The 27,624-nt window shown below is 41.7% G+C and overlaps 1 protein-coding gene across 2 annotated transcripts in view; it reads left to right on the plus strand.

The window, feature by feature from the left end:
• RABGAP1 (RAB GTPase activating protein 1) overlaps positions 1-27,624 on the plus strand; it is a 129,947-nt gene that overhangs the window by 7,181 nt on the left and 95,142 nt on the right. For both annotated transcript variants that reach the window (XM_084650296.1, XM_084650297.1), the window contains exons 2-6: positions 3,269-3,468; positions 11,851-12,085; positions 14,398-14,602; positions 15,533-15,707; positions 20,025-20,182. In XM_084650296.1, the coding sequence (XP_084506422.1) occupies positions 3,319-3,468; positions 11,851-12,085; positions 14,398-14,602; positions 15,533-15,707; positions 20,025-20,182 (923 nt within the window). In that variant the 5' untranslated portion in view covers positions 3,269-3,318. The remainder of the gene's footprint in view (positions 1-3,268; positions 3,469-11,850; positions 12,086-14,397; positions 14,603-15,532; positions 15,708-20,024; positions 20,183-27,624) is intronic.

Here is a 27,624-nt window from a genome sequence, read left to right on the forward strand (position 1 = left end):
GGTGGAAGATAGTAAACTGGGACCGATTATCTCTGTGGGCCACAACCCATCTTAAAGACAGGTGGCTGCTGGCTGCTTTATGTAACTAAAGTACACTCCTTGGGCCTCTGACAGGGGGTCAGTGGAGCCCCTTAGCTGGGCAAATTTTGGGGATCATCTGGGCTTGAGAGTATTTTTAAGTACTTTCTCCAAACCTACTATTGTGTAGAGCATCAGGAAAACATTGCACACGAACAGATAAGATTAGGGGGGATATGGCCAATGTGGTTCAGAAGAGAGGAAGTTAATGAATAAACTTCTATGTTTTTGTCCAGAAGCAGTGTACTTTGTGTAAACTGTGGCTTCTAAGAACAAGGGTCACTCTGATATACTACATCTTCAAGCCTTCCTAGACATGATGATGGATGTGATATTCCAATTGATCTTCCATGTCTTACTGTTACAATCTTCCTTAAATTTACACTGTTCCCTCAGTTCAGTGACAGGGCAGAGAGGCATGAGTGGCAGTTTTATTAATTACTTGGCAGCAGTAGGTTGGGTACAGTTCAAGAAATTCTAACTTGGTTTAAGAAAAATCAAACCTAGAAGCCTTTGTGGGGATATACATGCAAGGCCTTTGCCATGTACTTAAAAAACAGCAACTGGCTTTTAGGCTGCTATTTTCAGCCTTTTTATTCATTAGTGTGAAATTGCCTGAATATAACAAGAGTAGGATGTTGTTGCATTTTTCAAGAATTCCATGTCTTTCAAAGGAGAATCACACAATGCTCCTTCCTTCAGTGACCTTCACGACTCAGTTTCTGTCGGCATGTATGGTTTGGAAGAAAATGCTGCTGTAATAATACTTGGCACTCAGAGAAAAGTTTCATAAGAGGTTAAGAGCAATCGTACAGTCCATTTGTGGGAAAATAGAAGGCAATATATTTGCACAAGTTTGGGCAGTAAAAGTTTATTGTGAGGTTGTCTTACTCTAATTACAGATGCTCCTTCCATTGGAGGAGAAAATAGTTCTCAGAGTAAGGAGTAGTCATCTGGTTATATACTGAGTCCTAGTGTGCAGCCAGCCCATTGGTGGAGGGGGCTAGGACCGTTGCCTGCAATACAGTTCCCATTCATCAGGCATGATGATTCATAGATTTCAAGGCCAGAAGGGATCATTTCAATCATTTAGTGTGACCTTCTGTATAAGACAGACGATAGAACTTGCCCAAAATAATTCCTTTTGAACTAACACGTATCTTAAATCCAAATCTTGATTTAAAATTGCCTGTGATGGAGAATCCACAATGACCCTTGGTAAATTGTTCCCATGATTAATTACCCTCACTGTTAAAAATTCATGCCTAAAATGATGCTGAAAATCCATCCAACATTAATTCCAAAGTAACTCCTGTGCATGGCTTATGGACTTTGTAGGGCACCAAGTCAAAAAGCAGTCCTCTCAGGTGGTGGTCTCTTCTTTGTGTACCCACTCTGTGCACTTGGAAAAATGTATCTGTGCCAAGCTGTCTCATTGCTTGGCTGCTATTTTGGCAGCCAAGTGAGGTCAGTTCCCCGCAGGACAAAGGGCACAATTCAAATGGACAAAAAATTTCAGGTTTGGTCATCCTTTGGAGTCAGTAAAGACTGGGACTCTTGTGATGAGCATGTAATCGGGACTCACTAAGGAATTAAACTGGCCCTTTGTACCATGGCATTCTATTTTTAGTCAGGGGTTCTAAGAACCTTTGATGTTGGAGGTGTGTAGTTGAACTCTACCTTTTGTTCCCTTTATCTATCTGATGAAGTGAGCTGTAGCTCACGAAAGCTTATGCTCAGATAAATTGGTTAGTCTCTATGGTGCCACAAGTACTCTTTTCTTTTTGCAAATACAGACTAACATGGCTGTTACTCTGAAATTTATCTAAAGTGTATCTCAGTGCCAGTTCTTGTGACTTTTTTTTATCCTATCTGTTGGCTCTGACTTGTAGCACTGAACCAGCCGATGCTGTTCTTCCTGTTTCTTGATAGGGTGTCCAGAGCTGATTCTTATAATAGATTCATAGATATTTAGGTCAGAAGGGACCACTATGATCATCTAGTCTGACCTCCTGCACAACGCAGGCCACAGAATTTCACCCACCTACCCCTGCGAAAAACCTCTCACCTATGTCTGAGCTATTGAAGTCCTCAAATTGTGGTTTAAAGACTTCAAGGAGCAGAGAATCCTCCAGCAAGTGACCCGTGCCCCATGCTACAGAGGAAGGCGAAAAACCTCCAGGGCCTCTTCCAATCTGCCCTGGAGGAAAATTCCTTCTCGACCCCAAATATGGCGATCAGCTAAACCCTGAGCATATGGGCAAGATTCATCAGCCAGATACTACAGAAAATTCTTTCCTGGGTAACTCAGATCCCACCCCATCTAATATCCCATCACAGGCCATTGGGCCTATTTACCATGAATATTTAATTACCAAAACCATGTTATCCCATTATACCATCTCCTCCATAAACTTATCTGGTTTAATCTTAAAGCCAGATAGATCTTTTGCCCCCAAGTGTCAGTGCAGATGCATAAAATATTGCTCAGCTCAGGGGTCCATTGTGTCTCAAGTACAGCTATATCGAGTTAAGTCATATAATGTTGAGATTATTTGTAAGTGGAATTTCATCATTGGCTTGTCCTGATATTTACAAAACCCTAGCATGATATTTGTATGAACATAGGTGAAGGGAAGGCCAGGTTATGACTGGGTTTATAGTTGGAAGTATGCTGGCCCGAAAATAATGTCTTTCATCACCAGGCATAGCACAAGAGCACGTTTTACACCACAGACAGTACTGTGTCTGGGATTTAGTTACAACACTCATTTGGCAGTGTAGACAAGATCTTAACCATGTTCCTTAAAAAGATTAACTTTAGCACTGCTTGGGAGTATGATTTTAGGCCCCATCTACACTGCACAATGAAAACGTTATAACCAGGTCCTCAGATGTGAATCTATTTGTAGTATAGATGGGCCTTCACTGGGAAAAGTGATCATGAAACACTTCAAAATATAAATTTGTTTTGTGATCTGTGGAAACCAGTGCAGCACTTTCAGAGTAAAGAGTTTAACAGCAAATTGAAAAGCCTGGACCATGTGTGCACATTGATGTACTGAGAACTGTTATTTAGCTATGCAGTCAGATGTGTTGATCTTTAATAGTCATCAAGTTTCTGAAAAGAAACATTTGAGCTTCAAGCACAAACTTCTGTATAAGTATTTTTATGATTTTTGTTTTTCAGGAGTATATAAAATTTAATCTCATTCATGAGTCGAACTTCCTTTTTAAGTCATGGATGACAAGGTCTCTGTTGGAAAAATCAGTGTGTCTTCAGACTCGGTATCCACTCTTAACAGTGAAGATTTTGTCTTGGTTTCCAGGCAAGGGGATGAAACGCCATCTACAAATAATGGTAGTGATGATGAAAAAACAGGACTGAAGGTAAGAATCCATAACCTGAGTTCGTTCATTCTTCTAACCCAAACTAACCATGGAAGAGCTTAAAGAGGGACTTCTATTGTTGAAAACTTGAAAGAAGAGAGAGCTTATTCAAGAATCAGTGTCATTTGCTGATATTTCTTTTAATTACTTCTGCTTTCATTGTAGATATTTATGTTTTGAATAAGTGCTCTCTCCATCACTACTTGGTTTTTCATTTTGATGAATCCTTTACTGGAGTTGTCACCCAGTGTTTAGGATGAAACAATCATAAATTGTGATTTTCAGACAGTTAGAATTACAACTTCACTGCAGCTTTCAGGGGAGAAAGCCCTTGTTAATGCACATATGTCATCAGTTTGCCTGTTGGTTCTGCTATGTACTAAAGTTTGTCAACGTGAAAGGTTCTCTTTAAGAAATTTGGAAGTAGCCTGAAACCTTACACCCATGACGTGTAGCATGGACCTCAGAACACAGGCCCAGGAGCAAGTTATGTGAACTCTATGGGTATCGACCTCTTCTTTTCGCTTCTGGGATTGCTATCCTGGAAAGACCCTCAGGGATTTTTGCAGGTTGTTTCCCTGAGTTATGCACTTAGGCTGTCTAACATAAAGGAAACCTTTCAGTGGCTTTAAAATGTGGTGATAGAAACATGATGGGCACTCTAAACTCTCTTACACCTGTAGCTGTATTTTTATATATTATAGTATAAAGTGGATCTTTTCCAGGGCTGATCTAAGTTAGAATGTTCTATATGGGAGTTGAAAGAAAAACTCTCATCTATGTAAGAGACCTTGAGATCTCAGGTCAGTTAGATCTGTCATGCAAAGAATGTCCAATCCAAATTTCAAAGGGAGAGAGAGATCTTGTATTCCCTCTGTGGGACTGTTTTCTTCTTTGTTGCTAGGAGGTGGCAGGCTGAACAAAGACTTCACTGCAAATTTCCTGATGCCTTTCCACAGCTTTCTTGTATCTCCAGCTGCTCTACTTGGCTTTCTTGAATTCCTTTCTGATCTCTATGTACTAGCCATTTAATGGATACATTATTATAGATGACACAACAGACAGCCTTTAGCGGAAGAACAGTTCTTTTTCCTTAAGAACTTTTTCATCTGGTGAAAAAATTGATTTATGTAGTTGTATTGCAGTTGCAAAAGATTCAGCGATAATTCCCCTTGCAAAGGAATAGTCTTCAAAATTATATCAACAAGCGAGACTTCCTTAAATGATTCACAAGGTTCTATCCAGAAATTTAGCTCCAAAGAGGAATAGTAGCCTCACTTGTCTGCTTTAGAATCCATGCCTGGGTATCTACTGAGTCTTAGAATTTCAGCACACTGCATAGAAGAATTCCTTGTCTTAAGAATAGTTATGTGAGAGAAGATGATCAGTTTCTTAAACTATTGAGGATTATCTGAATCTACAGAAGAGAGACGATTACCAGAATCCATTCCACTCTGTTAATGCCAAATAATGTTTAGTGATGTGAAATGGCTCGTTCTGAAGCAAGTATTACTTCAAGGTTGAGATGTTTGGATTCCTAGTGCAGTTGTAATGATTACCCAGCTATGGGTGTTCGATGCTTTTGATTTTCAGGACACACATTTATGTTTAGTGCAGTAACATTTGGGCTTGTAATATAAAAAGAAATGAAGTGACCTACAAGGCAAATACAGCACCTCACAAAGTTTACAAATATATAATGGAGTAATAACAGGTTTCAGAGTAGCAGCCGTGTTAATCTGTATCCGCAGAAAGAACGAGGAGTACTTGTGGTACCTTAGAGACTAACAAATTTATTTGAACATAAGCTTTCGTGAGCTACAGCTCACTTCATCGTGTGCATGCAGTGGAAAATACGGTGGGGAGATTTATGTTCTCTGTGTATATGGAATCTCCCCACCGTATTTTCCACTGCATGCATCCGACGAAGTGAGCTGTAGCTCATGAAAGCTCATGCTCAAATAAATTGGTTAATCTCTAAGGTGCCACAAGTACTCCTTTTTCTTTTTGCGGAGTAATAACAGTAATCCTCTTCAACCAACCATGTTCTGACCCAGATTTGCTTTTCAGATACATTTACTTACAAAGTGGAGTCCAAATAATGAAATCCTTCAGAATCTTTTGTGTGTTCCATATTTCTAACTCGGAAAACTGGAACTTTGGTACTACTGTGTAGCTGTCTTTTTTTTTTTTTTTTTTTTTTTTTAATTCTAGGTTAAGAGTAATTGTCAAACAAAATTATGCTATTTCCTGATCTGGAACTAAACACTACAATAGTTTTGTTGGGTTTTATGAGTAAACTTCAGCATGAATTCCGGGCAAAGGCTGGGTACAATCATTGAACAAAGTGAATCACCTTGAACCTTTCCTTTTGTACTCTCTTTTGAGAGAGCATGCTGTTTCTTTATAACTGCAATCTGAATGATTAATGGAAGCATTATACATTAGTTAATGCAAGTAGGTGCCCAGTTCAAAGCCATTCCTGCAGGAATTTCTTTCGTTAACCCCCTCCTTTCTGCATAAGGAGACAACAAACCTCTATCACTGGAAATGGCTGCCTTTATGAATGGAAATCAGTTGCTTGTTGTCAGGGGACTAGAGAGAAATGAAGACTAGAAGGATAACTCCAGTGTCTTGATGGGGAACAGTCCTGTCCACTGCTTCCGTAAAATGGACTTTGCTTTCCAGGCGTCAATTCCACTGTATTAGTTGACTGTTTATCTGTGGAACTTGAAAGCTAGGTTCAGGAGGAGGCAGTTAACACTGTGTTGGGCACTTTATGTATATCTTATCTAGATGCATGGAAGCAGCACATGGAAATTGACCTTTTAAAAAAAAAGATCCCAAGTAGGGATTGCCCAGATTTTATGTGTCAGAGGCAGAAATGGGGAGAAGACTTTTCTCAGGGATGACAAACTGTTTCAGGATGTATGACTAATCTCATTTGTTTGTATCTGCTCTAAGTCCAGCTGCCATCATGTTGCCACCAAAGGAGGCAAAAATTTGTATTGATCAAAAAAAATCTGAATGGCATTGATTTTGAGATTGTTGTTTTATCTCTGTAATTCTAGAACTGCAGTTCGCGGATCTTATTTCTCTTGCTTCTTCACCAGGCATCCTGCTGAGTTTTAAGGTTCTTTGCACGCTCTGTTTGGTGAACAGCATAAGATGCATATTGAGCCTGAGGAGCTCTTCATCTTGTGTTCCTTTGATATAGACCTCTGTCTGAGCTAATAGCTATTTTTGTTTCTTTGTAAAAAGTTGTATAAAATCCAGCAAGATACATTTGCTCCTGAAAATGTAGTCATGGCCTGTATCTTTTTGTAGCTGTTCATAACTATTAACTTTTTCTTGCTTTTTATATATGCTGACGTACATGGTTCACACAATTTAAAGGGGTGCTTTCACTGAGCGTATGCCAAAAATGCCACCTATCAGCGGTTTCTGCTGTCAACACTTCCCCCTTGTCACTTTGCTTGTGTGAGCTGGCAGTTGGCATGAATTGAATTTACAAAAATCCCATTCCTGGAGCACTCTGTAGAATGGGTGTTTTGTAATAGCACAGTACATAAGCTCTCAGGGCAGAGAAGGCTGGTGGTTTGTGTGCATGTGCACACACCTGAGGGTAGCAGGGGGTAGATAAAATATAAAAATTACCCTTGGTTTGTTTTGGGTACAGGTAATGGTAGCGCACATAAATGGGTTTTGTGGTGCTGCAACATCTTATAGTTAATGATTTGGGGATCATGCTGGGCTCCAGTTTTTGTTAAAATGAGAGAAAGCATCTGTCCTGAACAGACAGACAAACATTTACCAGATCATTAATCTCTTTGCCTTTCCCTTCTGCACCCCCACTTTTGTCGGGGTTCAGAGGTTGCCTCTTAGTGATCATTTGTGTGTTCCCAACAAACCTACAGAACTGTTACACCTTAAATGACCCCCACTGTTCCTAGAACATGGCTCACTAGTAGCACCATTGAATCACTGTCTTCCTGTCCTTGGCACCCAATTTGCATATAAGTCGGTGTTTGGTTTTTTTTATCTTGGCCCCTGAACAATATGTTTGTTGTGTTTACCACATTGGGGCTTTTGAATGCAGCTGTAAGAGTCCTGCCCTGTGTCCAGGTTTCAAGTGTACTGATGTTTCTTGTTCCATTTTTTTAATCGTAGTCTGGAATGAGGTGCACAGGTATTTACTTGGCTTTTGTTTGCCTTATCTTCTGTGACTGTTCATAGACAGCCACAAGTTACTAAGGCTTCTAAGGCCATACGTCTTGGTGAGGTGGTTTCTTTCGTTTGCTGCAGGCAAATGAGCCAGGATTAAATGCAAGAAACCTTGAAACTGTACTGAAAAGGTCCTCTCTGTGAGTGATTCCACAGCATCGGCAGCCTGGCTCTGGACGCGCTTGGGGATTTTTTTGCTGGCCTGGACTCTACAATAATACGCGTTAGATTCTTCCTGTTTTCAGTTTCATGTGCTCTATGTTGCTTTTATTGCTGATTTGTTTCACTCCTCATGTACTATCTGCTAGGGCAGTGGTTTTCAGCCTGTGGTCCGTGGACCCCTGGGGGTCCACAGGCTATGTCTAAGGCAGTGGTTACAGCCCGCAGGCCACTTGTGGCCCAATCAGCACACAGCTTCATCCCATGTGATATCCTCTGGGCCACACAGGTAGTATATATATTGTGTTATGTGGGCCACTTCTACAAATAGAGAGCTGCATATGCTGCCCACAGTGGTAAATAGGTTGAGAACCACTGATCTAAGGGGTCTGCGAAAGGTGAAAATATTAAAGTTTCAGATTCCAGAAGAGGCATTCTGTTTTTCTGATCAGTCAAAAGTATGTGACTTTACAGGTCAAAACCCGGAAGTGTTGTTACCATAGAAGACCACAGTTCAGCACCTTTTCTCACTCTGTGTCAAATGCTGTGCTGAGCACTTATAACATGTGTAGCTGAGTTCTGTTCAGTCAGTTTTCAGTCTGACTTCTATATTAGGGGTCCGCAGACCACAGGTTGAATTTCCAAGGGGGTCCGCACCTTCATTCACAATGTTAGGGGTCTGCAAATGAGAAAAGGATGAAAACCACTGTGCTATGAAAAGCTAGAGCTTTCCCCCTCTTAGATCACTGGTTTGGCTCTGGCCCAGGTCACTAACAATTGAAATTTATCATTGGAAGGGTATTCAGTGGTGTATGTAAAATGCTGTGTACGTCTCAGTTCAGTGACTAGTGAACAGGTATTCAGGTCACAAACAAGGCCACCGCCACCGCAGTCGGCACTAATTAGGCACCTTTGGCAGGCTCAGCATTGAGGTCAAGGATTGAATGAGCCGTGAGGGCTAGTCAGTTCAGGCATAAGGCATAGTGGTGGCAGTTGTGTGGAAAGCTTGGCCTGCCACTGCATGTGCTTCACAAGATAGAGAACTTAGTACAGCGTTGTCAAAGTGATGCCTTTGATCAGAACTAAATTCACTTTAAATAGTATAGAGGGGGAAAGAGCAGTTGATTTTCATTTTTGTTTTTCACGTGTGATAAATGGCTAGGAAATCAAGGAACTGTTTAAATCCTAAGCATCTGGTCGCTATACAATTTGGGGTTTTCAGACATAGATGTAATATTTATTTCTGTGTTTTGTGGGGATGACAGAGTGAAGGTTTGGAAAGTCTGGGGAAGGTGTTAGACATGTTTTGAGATTTCTCCACTTTCTCCCTGGTCTCCGATGTTTAAGAAGGATGAATTCAAACTGGGACAGGTACAGAGAAGGGCTACTAGGATGATCCGAGGAATGGAAAACCTGTCTTATGAAAGGAAACTCAAGGAGCTTGGCTTGTTTAGCCTAACCAAAAGAAGGTTGTGGGGAGATATGATTGCTCTCTATAAATATGTCAGAGGGATAAATACCAGAGAGGGAGAGGAATTATTTAAGCTCAGTACCAATGTGGACACAAGAACAAATGGTTATAAACTGGCCGTCGGGAAGTTTAGACTTGAAATTAGATGAAGGTTTCTAACCATCAGAGGAGTGAAGTTCTGGAACAGCCTTCCAAGGAAAGCAGTGGGGGCAAAAGACCTATCTGGCTTCAAGATTAAACTCGTTAAGTTTATGGAGGAGATGGTATGATGGGATAAAATGATTTTGGCAATTAATTGATCTTTAACTATTCATGGTAAATAGGTCCAATGGCTTGTGATGGGATGTTAGATGGGGTGGGATCTGAGTTACTACAGAGAATTCTTTCCTGGGTATCTGGCTGGTGAATCTTGCCCACATGCTCAGGGTTCAGCTGGTCGCCATATTTGGGGTCAGATAGGAATTTTCCTCCAGGGCAGATTGGAAGAGGCCCTGGGGGTTTTTCGCCTTCCTCTGTAGCATGGGGCACGGGTCACTTGCTGGAGGATTCTCTGCACCTTGACGTCTTTAAACCACAATTTGAGGACTTCAATAGCTCAGACATAGGTGAGAGGTTTTTCGCAGGAGTGGGTGGGTGAGATTCTGTGACCTGCATTGTGCAGGAGGTCAGACTAGATGATCATAATGGTCCCTTCTGACCTTAATATCTATGAATTTAAGTGTTTGAAATTTGGAGATAGGTTGGGGATGGGGATTGATCCTTGAAGGCCTGCAGGTGGCAGCTGCTGTGTGTCAGAATTACAGCTCAACAGGAATAACTTTGAGTGATATAAGAGAACCAGTAACGAGGTGACTATCTCCTGCTGGGAATTTTACTCTAATTTTCATTAGAGGGCATGTACTGTGTAGGCTCATATGAACATCCATGTAACAAGGTATTGTTAATCCAGATTTTTTCTTACTCTCATAGTAGATTTCATTTCAAGGCTCTAATTGTAATATGCGAAGCTCCCACAGTATCCGATTTGGTGTGTTATTTTGACAGTCTTACCTGGATTGTGGGTTGACTTAATTACTATTTGACTCTGAGGACATAGGCCATTGTTTCAAAAGCTTTCAGGATGAGTTGATATTCCACTAAGATACATTTGTTATGGTGCAGATAGAATTATATGCTTCCTTATGTAAGAGGTGTTCTGGGCAGACTTCTGTGTGAACTGAGTCTGTCTTCATGCTTTACTGTCTAGTTTCCAAGCAAAAAGGAGAGGAGGAGAACAGGAATTAATTCCAGATTCTTTTTTCTGGGTAAGAGTTAGAAAAAATTCTAACAGAAAGGACTAATAAAAGGTGCTAGGGATCTGATATAACTGAACTGATGTAACTCTAACTTATGGGCAGTGTCTTACATCAGTATCTTAAAAAAGATGGGTGTGGTATGGAAATGGATGTCCGATCATAGGAAAATGGGGTACAGTGCCAACAGGAATAGGTATGGCTACCAACAAGTTAAGTGTTAGAACATTAGTAAATATCATTGGCTGCCACTCAGCAAAATGCTTTCAAGATGCTTTTTGCATCTCCTTGTCTGTTCTATGGTATTTGGTTCACTTTTATATCTAAATACCATTGTGACAGGTAGAGATACTGGTTGGTAAATTACGTAATGGGTTCCTGAAATGTGACGTTTTAGACACTTTGGAAGCACAGCTGTAGAAACCAACACTTACACCTTGTAATGCGCCTCTATTCTATTCCCTCATTCCATAGAGCTCCTCTGTATCCCTATAGATGTCCTAGCCAGCAGTGTTCCTCTTCCTTGGCTAGATTTTCAGTTTACTTTAGCCACTGCAGAGTACTAAATGATGGCTCCATCCTCTTACCACCTAAAGCTCTGATGTTGCACCATTTAAGTGGTTGCAGGGTCAGTGTCAGCAAGCAACACAACTGTGTGCATTTAATACTTCACCTAAATGGCTTCTGTTTTTGATGCCGAGGGTAGAAATCTATTTCTGACTCCCCTCTCCTGAGCCCTCTTCCTGTGTAATCTTATTATTTTATCAGTAGACAGAGGTCTTTGCCTCCTTACAAACAGCATAGTGTATCGAATATTAGGCACTTGCTGTTGCCACTGAAGGCCTCCATAGAAGCCATAATAGTACTAACTTCTGTTAATACTTTTATTTGCGTATACTTTATTGATGTCTGACTAGTTTTGGAGGACACTCACCTCACTCTCTTTTCCCATGTCTAAGTAATTCCTGCTCTCAGAGCTCTTTGTAAGGTATATTGAAGTATTAAACAAGGCTAGCTTTGTTTCTGAAGAAAAGCGCTCATATGCTAAATCTAGTGAAATCAGTTGCTGCATGTCTGGATTTCATTTAAGTTTTGTGCGTTTAGATTGTGCAGTTGTAGCTGGTGGCAAGTCTGGATTTATGCTAGTTGTTCTTTAATTCTTTATATGTGAGTTTTTCTTCAACTGAACAATCCTTTTTCCTTAACCCCTGTCCTGATTGTGTTTATGACCCTTAGATTGTAGGGAATGGGAGTGAGCAGCAGCTGCAGAGGGAACTTGAAGATGTGCTGATGGATCCACCCATGGAAGACCTGTCCAGTGACCGGGAACATGGGGAAGAAAGCCGGACTGATGGAGAAGGGGAAGATCCCATCCTTCTTGAGGCTTCAGCATCCTCTACTGTTAACCCGGTGTCGATGACAGGACTCCAGAAACCTGAGATGATCCTGCCAGTGAAACCGACACAGGGAGGTTAGGAAACACTGTGGAGTACCTACTAGCAGCCATCAGAAGTTCTGTTTCTCTCTACGTGTGATGCACAATGTATGAAGCGCTTGTCATGTCGTCTGCTCATATAGTAGGATGGTATCAATAGTATAGTCAAACTCGAAACAATGTGCTGTAATGCAGATGAACAGGGTGAATGTATTACATTGTTTGGGTCTCTTTTACCCAGAGGGATCCCAAAGTACTTCACCATCTTATGTATGTTTCCACTGAAATGCAGCTGCTTCTGGGGTAGAGGTCAGGAGACAGTTGGGGCACTGTGAGAGGAAAGGGAACTTTGTCTAAAGATGCTGGATTAAAGCTCCTATTCTTACAAAATTGGCACGGGGTCTTCAAAGGTATTGCAGAGCAGATGAGGTGAAGTTTTCAAAAATGCTTAGGTGACTTGGGTGCTTTTAAAATTTTTTAGCACAGACTTGTTTTTGCGGTCTCACCTGAAAAACCCACATGCATGGGTTGAAAAGTGTTTGATGCTCAACTTATTTGTCTATAGAGAATAAAGAGTGAAGATGCTCCATCCCATGGGCATTCATAAGGTTTAGGCTTATAAAATGTGCTTGCACAAAATTTGTAAATTCAATAAATAGTTCTGATATCACTCAAAGAGCTAGCATGCGCTCTCTCTCTTTTAAGTGATCCCCAATAAAATCCTCTCCCAACTCAAGCTTCCTAATTCTTGTTTTTAGCTGCTAAATAGCATTAAAAGAATTTAAAAGTACACTTCTGATGTCACTTTTCTGTCTGAGTAACGTTGTAGTTGCCAGAGGGATGTCATGTGATTTCCCATTGGGAGGGGAGGTGGCCCATGAAATCATTTAAGATATTGTTCAAACTATGGATAAAGTTTTGAAACCCCTGTCCTGAAGGAAAATGGTGGTTAGTTCACAGTGTGACCACGATGAGTGCTTTAAACATGTGCTGTCTGTTAAATTGGTCCGATTAGAATGCCTGTGACTTTTACTGCCTTGGTGAAAATGAGTACATTCGGACAGTATGCTAGAGTGTACCCCCATGGAGAGAGTCAATCTTAAGAGCTTGGATAGCCCTGTGGCTCTCTTTCTATTTCTAATCACAGGCTTTCCATATCCCTTTTAGTCTGTCCTGGCTTTTTGTAATCTCTATATGAAATTACTATAAGTTGGTGCACAACTGGTTGAAAGACCATACTTAAAAAATAGTTATCGATGGCTCGCTGTCAGACTGGGAGGGCGGATCTAGTGGGGTCCCACGAGTGTCGGTCCTGGGTCTGGTACTATTAATATTTTTGTTAATATCTTGGATAGTGAAGTGGAGAGTATGCTTATAAAATTTGCAAGTGACACCAACCTGGGAAGGGTTGCAAGCATTTCGGAGGACAGGATTAGAATTTGAAATGACCGTGACAAATTAAAAAATTGGTCTGAATTCAACAAGATGAAATTCAATAAAGAGAAGTGCCAAGTACTTAGAAAGGAAAAATCAAATGCCCAACTACAAAATGAGGGATAACAGCGAGGTGACAGCACTGCTGAAAAGTGTCGGGGGGTTATAGTGAATTGCAAATTGAATGTAAGTCAACAATGTGCTGCAGCTGCAAAAAAGGCTAATATCATTCTAGAGTGTATTAACAAGAGTGTCCTATGTAAGACACGGGAGGTAATTGTCTTGCTCTGCTCAGCGCTGGTGAGGCCTCAGCTGAAGGGTTATGTCCGATTCTTGGTACCACACTAAAGGGAGGATGTGGACAAATTGGGGAGAAGTCCAGAGGAGAGCAACAAACATGATGAAAGGTGTAGACAGCCTGACTTATGAGGAAAGGTTTAAAAGAAATGGGCATGTTTAGTCTTGAGAAGAGTGGGGGACGGACGGACCTGACAACCGTAGTCAAATATGTTAAGGGCTGTTCTAAAGAGGATGGTGATCAATTGTTATCCATGGCTGCTGAAGGTAAGACAAGAAGTAATGGGATTAATCTGAACCAAGGGAGATTTAGGTTGGGTATTAGGAAAAACTTGCTAATTAAGCTCTGGAGTAGGCTTTCAAAAAAGGTTGTAGAATCCCCATCATTGGAAGTTTTAAAGACAGGTGTTTGTCCAGCCTGTTAGGCATAGTGGCTCTGCTAGAGCTCAGGGGGTTGCACTTGATGACTTCTCGAGGTTTCTTCCCTGTGTTTCTTTGATTCTGTGAATGTCGTTGTATGGTTTCAGATCCCTGGTTGTTGGGAGGCCTGCCTTGAAGCTTACTAACGCATACCATCTGGCTTGCCTCTTCATTTGTCACTTTGTGCCTTGTTGCAGATTGTGAGGATTCGAGCCCTTTTACACCAGTGGCAGATGAGGACAGTGTGGTGTTCAGCAAGCTTACCTACTTGGGCTGTGCCTCAGTGAACGCCCCCAGGAGCGAAGTGGAGGCCCTGAGAATGATGTCTATCTTACGAAGCCAGTGCGAGATTTCTTTAGATGTGACCCTGTCAGTGCCTAATGTGTCTGAAGGAACCGTGAGGTATGAAGCTCGTTCAGGAACACTCTGGAGTCTGTTGCAGTCAGTCTGATCAGTTCCATCTGTCAAAGGAGAGCAAGCTACCAATCGCAATTAGGAGGAGATATGAGCAATGTGGGATTTCTTTTAAATGTGGCAGAAGGGGGTCTGGAGGGATTTTAAAGAAGAGATGGTCAAGTGGCCTTACAGATCAGTTTGCAACGAACTTCTCATGCACAAGGGGCAGCACAGAATCTTCTTTAATATCTGAATTGTCTTGGAAATGGTGGCTGGGGCAGTTACTTACTGGTTCCTTGGAAATAGAAACTGAGTTCTAATCCCAGGGGAGGCAGAGCCAGGACTGTAAAACTGTTGATGTGCAAAGTCTCAGGCAGGGAACAGGCTGTAGTCCTCCTCCCCAAAGAATGCCACAGAAGGGCAGGCAAGGGCTATTGTGAGAATGGGAGAATTGTGTGACCTGAAATATGCGTGAACTGCTGTAGGTTAGGTCAGCTTTCTGAATGGGAAGGTCTGAGCTTTATAGGGAAATTATAGACATAAGTGTCTTGCACTTCAGGTACCTGCACTTTTGAGAAAATAGTCAAACAAATAACTTACATTCAAATCCAGCACTGCTTTTCTTTCCTGTCCTGTCACCTCAGAATGAAGTGGTTCAGGCAAGATGGAAATACCTGACCCATTTAATAGGATTCCATTTTAATGTTGACTGACTGTACTCTGTTGCGGGAGAGGGGCATTTACACAGGGGTTGGGGATGGGTCAGAATTTCACATATAATTAATGTCTTGAGATAAATGACAATCGGGGATAGGGTCTGTGTAGCGTGCTTTTTCTAAATATCAGTGGAATCTGTCAATCTCACAAATAAATGGTTGGCCAAAGTAATCCTTGTAAAGCCCAAAACTTTACTTTACTTTTTTTTTTTTTAAACAGGCTCTTAGATCCTCAAACACACACAGAAATAGCAAATTATCCGATCTATAAAATTCTCTTCTGTGTGCGAGGGCATGATGGGACCCCCGAGAGTGACTGCTTTGCTTTCACTGAAAGCCACTACAATGCAGAACTGTTCAGGATTCATGTCTTCCGATGTGAAATCCAAGAAGCTGTAAGTTGAATCCTTTCTTGACCTTACCGGCATTAAGAGCATATCCCAGTAACACTTCTTAAATCTCTTTTGGACCAGCTACGCTCTCAGTACTCATAACTCTCGCTAACATCAGTGAGATTGAACATCTGATTTAAGAATTTTGTCCTAACAGCAACAAATGAAACTTATTCTTCAATTTAAATTTGTGTTTGTTGCTTTTAAGTCTTATTAAAGTGTCTGATGTTATAGGGGTCACGTAGGGGTTATAGTGAATTACAAACTGAATGAGTCAACAATGTCAATCCTAAGGTGCCACCAGACTCCTTGTTAACAATGTCATGGAGTTGCAAAAAAGGTTAATGTCATTATGGTGTATGTTAACAGACGTGTTGTATGTAAGATATTGGAGGTAATTGTCCTGCTCTAGTCAGCACTAGTGAGGCCTCAGCTGGAATACAGAGTGCAGTTCTGGGCACCACACTTCAGAAAAGATGTGAATAAATTGGAGAGTCCAGAGGAGAGCGATAAAAGTGATTGAAAGTTTAGGAACCCTGACCTCTGTGGAAAGATGAAAAAACTGGGCATATTTAGTCTTGAGAAAAGAAGACTGAGGGGCACCTCATAAGTCTTCACATATGAAGAAGACGGTGATCATTACTTCTCCATGTTCACTGAAAGTAGGACAAGAAGTAATGGGCTTACTCTGCAGCAAAGGACCACCTTAATCTGTGGGGTTCCCAGAACCGTAAATAACTCTGTTACGTCCTCTCAGCCTCAAGAGAGAGCTGCTGCTACGCTGTGAGACAGCTCACTGACACGTCAGCTTGTTTGCTTTATAAGCAAACTCTTCAGGGCTCTGCCAGCCCAAATCTTGCCTAGCAGGTAGCAGTCAGTGACCTCCAGCTCCCAAATCTATTTGCTATGCACAGCTCTGCGACTGAATGCTCAGTTTGCTTGTGCCTCCCTTAAAGAGACAGTACCCAGCAGCTTATTACCTCAGCTGGGGTTAGCAAACACTCTATTTTAATTAAAGGACTGAATTGGTTTATAGTAAAACAAGTTGATTAAACAAAAAGACAGAGGTATAAGTGGTACTATGTATAAGGAATAAAGATAGAAAAGGTTATTAGCAAACAAAAATAAAAATATGCTTTTAAGACTAAAACCTGATTTAACAAACGAGTCTCTCTTTTTGAAGAAGTGTTTCTGACCAAGGTGTTTTTTCCAGCACGGCTGATCAGACTCTCTGGCCAGGACCCTTCACAGAGCTCAGAGTGCTGGGTATCTGTTTTCTCAGATGAAGGATAACGTAGGGATTCTCTCCCTGCTCTTTACGATCCAGTAAACCTTTGAAAGACATTCTTCTGAGTTTCAGAGTAGCAGCTGTCTTAGACTGTATTCGCAAAAAGAAAAGGAGTACTTGTGGCACCTTAGAGACTAACAAATTTATTTGTTCTTCTGAGTGAAGAGTATCCCATGATAAAGTTAGTTTTTTCCCTGCGAGGTATAGATGCCATGCTGTCTGGTGTAGACTCTGTCTCCATGCTGGTTTCTCCCCGCTAGTGATTTTTACAATGCAAATGATCTTTTCCTGCAACCTCTGATACCTGTAAAAATGAATAGCCTATTGAATTTGGCCACACCTGGTTTGAGGTATTGGCCTCTTTCCTATGTCTGGAGAAAACTTGTTTATCAACTCTCCTTGACATGCCTGGTTTAAACACATTTTAGTCACATGTTTCCAGCACACCTCTGAAGTCCTTTCTGGATTTACTGTACATATATCATGCCAGAGTATTAATGATCAGTGAATTATTAGTATTCCAATGATATATTTATATTCCATCTTTAAGTAAATATCATAACAAACGTATGGCAAATAGCATTGGTGTGCTGTTCGGGTCACAGGGAGATTTAGGTTAGATGTTAGGAAAGTTTTCTAACAATAAGGGTAGCTAAGCTCTGGAACAGGCTTCTAAAGGGGAAATCCCAGTCACCAGAAATTTTTAAAAACATGTTGGACAAACACCCGTCAGAGGTCATCTAGGTTTACATGGTCCTGCCTCAGTGCAGAGGGCTGGACTTGATGACTTCTCAAGGTCCCTTCCAAGGACCTACATTTCTATGATTCCGTGTTTTCCATAATTCTACAGCCATGTAATTCACCCTGGCTGAATAATTGTGCTCCAAAATCTAAACTTTCATTTAAAGTTTTTTCAGCATTTATGATTACAAAGAAAACCTCAACATCTGAATTAAGTGCAGTCTGAGGCAGTGACACCTGACAGCAGACAGCCTGAAACCATATCTCTGAAGAGTGTGAATTGCCCAGTAGGGTGTTACCTCTGAAAGCAAAAGAGAATAGTTTCAATGTCAGAATTAGCTGCTTCACTGCTGATCATTTTAGCAGAAATATCTTGTGTATGTTCCACAAACCCACATGTGTGTCTCACCTTCCCAGCTGCTAACCTTTATCTGCCCCTTGACAGCTGCTAGGCTGTAGGTATCATTATACAAAAAACAAGGAGTACTTGGGGCACCTTAGAGACTAGCAAATTTATTTGGGCATAAGCTTTTGTGGGCTAAAACTCACTTTAGCGGATGCATGCAGTGGAAAATACAGCAAGACAATATATATACACAGAGAACATGAAAAAATGGGTGTTGCCATACCAACTGTAACAAGACTAATCAATTAAGGTGGGCTATTATCAACAGGAGAAAAAAAACTTGTAGAGATAATCAGGATGGCTCATTTCAAACAGTTGACAAGAAGGTGTGAGTAACAGTAGGGGAAAATATTAGCATGGGGAAATAGTTTTTATAAAAATTTACACCATATAAAAATCTGAAAATGTGGAGATAATGCAAAACAACCTGCATTTAATATAAAAAGAAATAACAAGGGCTAATGCATAGGTTTCATTGAATTAAAAATAAAATTTAATAATATTAAAATTAATACTGTATCTGAAGCTACCCTAGAACTTCCACCAGGGAGATGCAGACTTTAGGTGAAACTTGCTGCAGCATACAGAGCACTGTGGTTATAGCTGAAAAAAGGAACCTCATAAATACGGTTTTGCAGATTTGTCAAGCTCCTGGTGGATCTTCTGAAACTTGCCTTTTCCTTTTAACCCTGAAGACCCAACATGGCTGTGGGAGAGTGAGACACGGCCTACTCTGGACTTGAACAGTAGCAAACACACTAATCAAATTTCAATTGCAGAATCTCTGTTGAAGTGCAGGCCAGAAAGAACACACAGAGAATTTGTGGAGCTGGCAGTTAGACCTTGTTTACACACCCAGTTGCATCAGTTTAACTAAAGGTGTGATATTGCACTTTCTTAATTAAACTGGTGCTACATTGTGTGTGTATTTTTGCATCCATTTGAACCTGGCTTACATCAGGTTAGTGTAACAGGGGCAGGCTAAATTGATGTAAACCAGGTTTAAACTGGTGCAAGAAGGTATGCATGCAGTGTTATACCAGCATAACTAAGACAGTGCAAGATCATACCTTTTGTTAAACTGATGCAAGAGTATATGCTTACAAAGGACCACCAGTTTGACTAAATTAGTGCAACATCATCACACCCTTAAGATATGTCTACACTGGAAACTTCAAAGCGCTGCTGTGGGAATGCTCCCATGCTAGCGCTTTAAAGCGCTCAGACTTGCTGTGCTCAGGGGGGTGATTTTTCACCCCCCTGAGCCAGCAAGTTAGAGTGCTATAAAATGTATGTATAGCCAAGCCCTTAGTTACATCTGTGCAACTTCTGTATGTATGTGGATCCTTAGGAAAAAATAATCTTGCCATACAAAATGAGCAAATTTGATACAGAATCATTGAGGTGATAAACATCTAGCTAGCCCCACAATGCTATTTTTAGAAACCTTTCAGAGCCTTTAAATAGATAAATTACTACTTATGCATTAGAAAATCAGAGTATGATTATTTCCATAAATTGTGAAACAATCACTCAAGGCACTGTGGAATATTATGAAGAAATGGTCTCTTCATAACTCAGAAGTTGGTAAATGCATAGAAATTGCAACTATATAAGGTGACAGCATGCACGTTTACTATTTTATCTTAGGTTTCAGAGTAACAGCCGTGTTAGTCTGTATTCACAAAAAGAAAAGGAGTACTTGTGGCACCTTAAGGTGCCACAAGTACTCCTTTTCTTTTTATTTTATCTTAGTATCTTAAGTAGAACCAGAATATATCTGCAATTTCTTGCACAATATTTTTTCTTCCAACTGGGTAATGAAAACACAGGTAGCAATCCTCCTTGAATCTTTTCTAATCTCTCTGGTTCTGTATGAATGCAGGTGAGTCGAATACTGTACAGTTTTGCCACTGCCTTCCGTCGTTCTGCCAAACAGACTCCGCTCTCAGCCACTGAAGCCCCACAGACTCCAGACAGCGATATTTTCACATTCTCTGTATCCCTGGAAATCAAGGAAGATGATGGGAAAGGTTATTTCAGGTATTGCTTCCTGATTTCTACTTATCCATCAGCTGGGTCTAGTGTTGGAGGGTGGCTGGAGGGGAACAAAAGTGGTGAAGGCTTACCCCTAAATTCTCCTTTTGAATAGTTCATGCTGTAGAGTAAACCAGGCTCGGGTGTGAGCATTTTTGCTAAATAAAGCAGTGATTTATTTCTGGATTTTCTTCCTTTGCTTTGGACCCTCCTGTTAGACTCTTCTTTTTGTTGTTGTAATTTTCATTGCATTGAGTCTGAGGCCATCTGCCGGGTGTTTTCTGTATTTTTATATACCTCTCTTGTCTTTAAAACGCTGTGTACAAAGCAGCTAATTGCATTTAGCAGCATCATGGTTGAGACTAAACATGTCACACTTAAATTCTAGTGTCAAATATTACTGGTCAGATTTTCAGAGGTGCTAAGCACCAAAGATCCTGCTAGAGTCGGTGGGAGCAGCAGATATTAAACACCTTTTGAAAATCTGGCAGTACACTTAGCATAAAGCTCCCCTCAAAAAAGATGGAGAGGACATGACACATCAGCTGCTGCCAGTGTGCTTTACTAAAGTTTTAAACCCACTCTGGCCACCTGACATAAAACCTTGGGTCTGGGTAAATCAGAAAAGTAGCTGGACTTAAAATTTCGCAAGATTAATCAGAGAGGGCTTGTGGCAAACAAGGGCTTTCATGCTTAGAATTCATCAGAGACCAGAGGTGAGGATGGCAGTATTTAGAAGGCTTATTCTCTGATACTCGGATATGCCATCTGCTTGGTTGCAGGTTTTCAGTATTTTTATTAGTGCACCAACACATTTATCTACTAACCCAGAAAACAGAACAGAATTTTCAAAAGCATGCAACTGAACTGAAAAGATGAAAATTACTCTCCATGTGATGCTGAGATTATCCTGACAAAGTTTCCTGTCAGAAAGATAACCTAACTATTCACCACATAGTACAGTGTTATTACTGCTTCATCAGCCAGCAGCCTGATGACCAAGACCACAAGGCCCTGCCCAAACTACTATACCAACATGGCACAAAAATGTGTTCCTTGCCCCCTTTCCCATCTGGTGACATATGCCCCTTTCACTACTTCATCTCTGAAGAGCTAGCACTGCAGCACCACAGGGTGTCAAATCAACCACCCAACAGTGAATATGTTTCTATACAGATTCTTATTCAATAGGACTTCGGATTTTAATGTGAAAATATTCTTAAATTGAGTAACTTTTCAAAAGCCAGGGATAATTTTGTATGTTAAAAGGAGCTAGTATGTTCCTGTAGATCTGAACCTTTAGAAGTGTATTTGGAAGCTCGTTTCCTGCTTCTAACGCTTGTCATTAATTTTGCTCTTGCTCTGAGCATGGTAAATGAAATTAAACTGTGCTTACACTTCAGAATCTTTCCAGCAGAAATCTCTCTCCTGGGAAGCATTGTGCCAAGTACAATGTGAGAGATGCTTTCGCTGCAAGACTGGAGCTTTTTGGTAAAGATGCAGTGACTACGAAGTTGTGTAGTCTAAGCAGGAATTTCGAGATCGCACTCCATCCCTCCCCATGCCTTGTATACCAATAGCTGTAATTGCTGCCTTCATAAGGGTACATCTACACTGAACAAAAAATCTGTGTCACGGCCACAGTTGGCCCAGGTCAGCTGACTTGGGCTCATGGGGCTAGGGCTGTGAGGCTAAAAATTGCTCTGTAGATGCTGGGCTGGAGCCCGGGCTCTGGGACCCTCCCCACTCGCATGGTCTCAAAGCTTGGGCTCCAGCATGAGCCCAAAAGCCTACACAAGAGAGGGGTAAAGTTCCTGCACTCTTGTTCGCTTCTCAGAGACTTCCTCAGGATTGGTCCCAGCATTTGTTACGGGGGAGCAGGAGGGAAGGAGGCTGAATTCAAATTCATTATCAAAGGGCTCAAATGTTAACAACTCATCCCTGTCATGTGATCCGTTTAATTGAAATTCAAATCTCTGCTTGTGATTTATGCTGCTAAATTTCGCTACCAGCTACAAATATTTAATTGTAACCTTGTAAATGGAGCTTGCATCTATTCTTAAATGCTTGTTCTCTGTGTTCTGGTTCTCAAAGACAGCTAATTTTGTTCTGTCTTCTAATCCAAGTGCTACTGGATTTTGTGTGTGTTCCTATGTCCACAGACAATGTAGCAGTTCTAGAGTGCCACTGTGTATGAAACTGGATAATCTTGATTCCTCAAAGGCCCTTTTCAGTTTCTGGTTAGTCCATACACAGTGCCCTCAAGTGTTTTATGTAACCATTTGTAGTATTTTATAATTGTTGAGTTGCCTTTATCTCAGAGTAGCAGGACTGCCATATGCTCTTGGAGTTGTAGAGCAGTTTGGCTGCATGCCGTAGGCACAGAGATGTTTCTCTTCTTGGATTTATGTCCAGTGGAAGTGTTGTTTAAAAACAAATACCCTTTCCTCCTCGTTTTATTATGGCATCTTCTGGAAACGTCCAAAGCACTGCTCAAATATAACAAACTGATATACAGATTCAGGGCCTGAACCCCTCTCAGGGTCAGGCCCTATGCAAGGATCTTTTCAGCTACAGAAATGCAGCTTCCCTTGGAGTGAAATACAGCAGCTATTTTAGCACCACATAGCAACCTTATTTTAGGAAAAGGAAGTAAAAGAGAAAATCTTACCCAACTCAGATGTTTGGGAGTGATATGGAGGGAGCAGAATGTAATTAGCCTAGTCAGGGCACTTTGATTAATAATAAGAAAAGGAGTACTTGTGGCACCTTAGAGACTAACCAATTTTATTTGAGCATAAGCTTTCGTGAGCTACAGCTCACTTCATCAGATGCATACTGTGGAAACGGCAGAAGACATTATATACACAGAGACCATGAAACAATACCTCCTCCCACCCCACTCTCCTGCTGGTAATAGCTAATCCAAACTGACCACTCTCCTTACAATGTGTATGATAATCAAGGTGGGCCATTTCCAGCATAAATCCAAGTTTAACCAGAACGTCTGGGGGAGGGAGGAAAAAACAAGGGGAAATAGGCTACCTTGCATAATGACTTAGCCACTCCCAGTCTCTATTTAAGCCTAAATTAATAGTATCCAATTTGCAAATGAATTCCCAGTTTCAGCAGTTTCTCGCTGGAGTCTGGATTTGAAGTTTTTTTGTTTTAAGATAGCGACCTTCATGTCTGTAATTGCGTGACCAGAGAGATTGAAGTGTTCTCCGACTGGTTTATGAATGTTGTTATTCTTGACATCTGATTTGTGTCCATTTATTCTTTTACGTAGAGACTGTCCAGTTTGACCAATGTACATGGCAGAGGGGCATTGCTGGCACATGATGGCATATATCACATTGGTGGATGTGCAGGTGAACGAGCCTCTGATAGTGTGGCTGATGTTATTAGGCCCTGTGATGGTGTCCCCTGAATAGATATGTGGGCACAGTTGGCAACGGGCTTTGTTGCAAGGATAGGTTCCTGGGTTAGTGGTTCTGTTGTGTGGTATGTGGTTGTTGGTGAGTATTTGCTTCAGGTTGGGGGGCTGTCTGTAGGCAAGGACTGGCCTGTCTCCCAAGATTTGTGAGAGTGTTGAGTCATCCTTCAGGATAGGTTGTAGATCCTTAATAATGCGTTGGAGGGGTTTTAGTTGGGGGCTGAAGGTGACGGCTAGTGTCGTTCTGTTATTTTCTTTGTTAGGCCTGTCCTGTAGTAGGTGACTTCTGGGAACTCTTCTGGCTCTATCAATCTGTTTCTTCACTTCCGCAGGTGGGTATTGTAGTTGTAAGAATGCTTGATAGAGATCTTGTAGGTGTCTCCTACATTGTCCCCAAATGTAAAATAGTTATGGGTAGGGACAAAGTCACCAAGTTAGCCATGACATTATCGGGGATAGTGTTCTTGACAGCTTGTAGTCCATCTTTGTGTGGAATGTTGGTGTAGAGGGCTTCTACATCCATAGTGGCCAGGATGGTGTTATCAGGAAGATCACCGATGGATTGTAGTTTCCAATGCCATCCACAGCCTCAGAAACAACTCTGACATCATAATCAAAAAGGCTGACAAAGGAGGTGCTGTTGTCATCATGAATAGGTCGGAATATGAACAAGAGGCTGCTCGGCAGCTCTCCAACACCACTTTCTACAAGCCATTACCCTATGATCCCACTGAGAGTTACCAAAAGCAACTACAGCATTTGCTCAAGAAACTTCCGAAAAAGCACAAGATCAAATCCGCACAGACACACCCCTGGAATCCCGATCTGGGATATTCTATCTACTACCCAAGATCCATAAACCTGGAAATCCTGGGCACCCCATCATCTCAGGCATTGGCACCCTGACAGCAGGATTGTCTGGCTATGTAGACTCCCTCCTCAGGCCCTACGCTACCAGCGCTCCGAGCTACCTTCGAGACACCACTGACTTCCTGAGGAAACTACAATCCATTGGTGATCTTCCTTATAACACCATCCTGGCCACTATGGATGTAGAAGCCCTCTACACCAACATTCCACACAAAGATGGACTACAAGCCGTCAAGAACGCTATCCCCGATAATGTCACGGCTAACCTGGTGGCTGAACTTTGTGACTTTGTCCTTATCCATAACTGTTTTACGTTCGGGGACAAGGTATACCTTCAGATCAGCAGCACTGCTATGGGTACCCGCATGGCCCCACAGTATGCCAACATTTTTATGGCTGACTTAGAACAACGCTTCCTCAGCTCTCGTCCCCTAACGCCCCTACTCTACTTGCGCTATATTGATGGCATCTTCATCATCTGGACCCATGAAAAAGAAGCCCTTGAGGAATTCCACCGTGATTTCAACAATTTCCATCCCACCATCAACCTCAGCCTGGTCCAGTCCACACAAGAGATCCACTTCCTGGACACTACAGTGCTAATAAACAATGGTCACATAAACACCACCCTATACCGGAAACCTACTGACCGCTATTCCTACCTACATGCCTCCAGCTTTCACCCTGACCACGCCACACGATCCATCGTCTACAGCCAAGCTCTGCGATACAACCGCATTTGCTCCAACCCCTCAGACAGAGACAAACACCTACACGATCTCTATCAAGCATTCTTACAACTACAATACCCACCTGCGGAAGTGAAGAAACAGATTGATAGAGCCAGAAGAGTTCCCAGAAGTCACCTACTACAGGACAGGCCTAACAAAGAAAATAACAGAACGACACTAGCCGTCACCTTCAGCCCCCAACTAAAACCCCTCCAACGCATTATTAAGGATCTACAACCTATCCTGAAGGATGACTCAACACTCTCACAAATCTTGGGGGACAGGCCAGCCCTTGCCTACAGACAGCCCCCCAACCTGAAGCAAATATTCACCAACAACCACATACCACACAACAGAACCACTAACCCAGGAACCTATCCTTGCAACAAAGCCCGTTGCCAACTGTGCCCACATATCTATTCAGGGGACACCATCACAGGGCCTAATAACATCAGCCACACTATCAGAGGCTCGTTCACCTGCACATCCACCAATGTGATATATGCCATCATGTGCCAGCAATGCCCCTCTGCCATGTACATTGGTCAAACTGGACAGTCTCTACGTAAAAGAATAAATGGACACAAATCAGATGTCAAGAATAACAACATTCATAAACCAGTCGGAGAACACTTCAATCTCTCTGGTCACGCAATTACAGACATGAAGGTCGCTATCTTAAAACAAAAAAACTTCAAATCCAGACTCCAGCGAGAAACTGCTGAAACTGGGAATTCATTTGCAAATTGGATACTATTAATTTAGGCTTAAATAGAGACTGGGAGTGGCTAAGTCATTATGCAAGGTAGCCTATTTCCCCTTGTTTTTTCCTCCCCCCCCCAGACGTTCTGGTTAAACTTGGATTTATGCTGGGAATGGTCCACCTTGATTATCATACACATTGTAAGGAGAGTGGTCAGTTTGGATGAGCTATTACCAGCAGGAGAGTGAGTCTATGTGTGTGTGGGGGCGGGGGTGTGTGTGTGTGTGTGTGTGTGAGAACCTGGATTTGTGCTGGAAATGGCCCACCTTGATTATCATGCACATTGTAGGGAGAGTGGTCACTTTGGATGAACTATTACCAGCAGGAGAGTGAGTTTGTGTGTGTGTGTGTGTGTGTGTGTTTTTGGGGGGTGGGGGGTGAGAAAACCTGGATTTGTGCTGGAAATGGCCCACCTTGATTTTCATACACATTGTAAGGAGAGTGGTCACTTTGGATGGGCTATTACCAGCAGGAGAGTGAGTCGGGGCGGGGGGGGGTGGGTGAGAAAACCTGGATTTGTGCTGGAAATGGCCCACCTTGATTTTCATACACATTGTAAGGAGAGTGATCACTTTAGATAAGCTATTACCAGCAGGAGAGTGGGGTGGGAGGGGGTATTGTTTCATGGTCTCTATGTGTATATAATGTCTACTGCAGTTTCCACAGTATGCATCCGATGAAGTGAGCTGTAGCTCACGAAAGCTTATGCTCAAATAAATTGGTTAGTCTCTAAGGTGCAACAAGTACTCCTTTTGTTTTTGCGAATACAGACTAACATGGCTGCTACTCTGAAACTTGATTAATAATACCATTCTTTTGCTTAAAGAGAGTCTGTGAGATCTGTAATGACCATGTGTGATTAGAATGTCAGTTTTAAGTCTTAAGTGAAATATCACCAAATATCATGCTAGAGCAGTTGAGCTCAGGGGGTAGTGTCTGTTTAATTGCCACCTTATAGCTATTTCTTGGTGGTCTCCCACTCAGAAATTGTCCAACCTCAACCTTAGTTAGCTTGGAAGATCTGAAAGCTTCTGAGTACATGGCGATTTGACTCCTTTGTATGTTATGTGCATGCACACGTGGCTGTGCAAGTCACTGTTAAGTTTTAAGCACTTGGTGTTAGCCACTCCACACTGTTCTTTATAAAACCGCTCAGTCATAGATAAACACGGAGCTGTACTCAGTTTGTGTTTACATAGCCTGTCTCTCTTCTCAGTCTTTAATGTAAAGACTTAATCCCTTGCCTCCTTTTATTTTATTTAATCCTATGCTCAGAGGAACATGGACTTGTGTAAAGTGGGAACCAACAGTTCATCAGTTCCCTCCAACAACTGTTTCAGCTGCATCTCACTGTTGAGCAAGCAGTCCCAGTTCTATCACTTAGACATCCATGTTGGCCATTTAGTGCAGTGCTGCCTGCTCCCACATCAGCAGGCTGTCCAGTGCTTTGGTAAGCATTTAGGAGAAGCCCTTCTCAGTATCTAGCTGAAGAAAACTGGCTAGAAAAATGCAAATCTAAGGTAGAACGATAAGGGCTTTAAGTGGGCATTTTCTTTGCTCAGGTGCTTGTTACATGCTTCCAAAGGCCCTACTGCCACATTGTGCACACGAGTGATTCACAGTTTCTAATATGTAATAAAATTGCTTT

This window comes from Lepidochelys olivacea (assembly GCF_965140295.1).
Source record: "Lepidochelys olivacea isolate rLepOli2 genome assembly, chromosome: 16".
NCBI lineage: Eukaryota > Metazoa > Chordata > Testudines > Cheloniidae > Lepidochelys > Lepidochelys olivacea.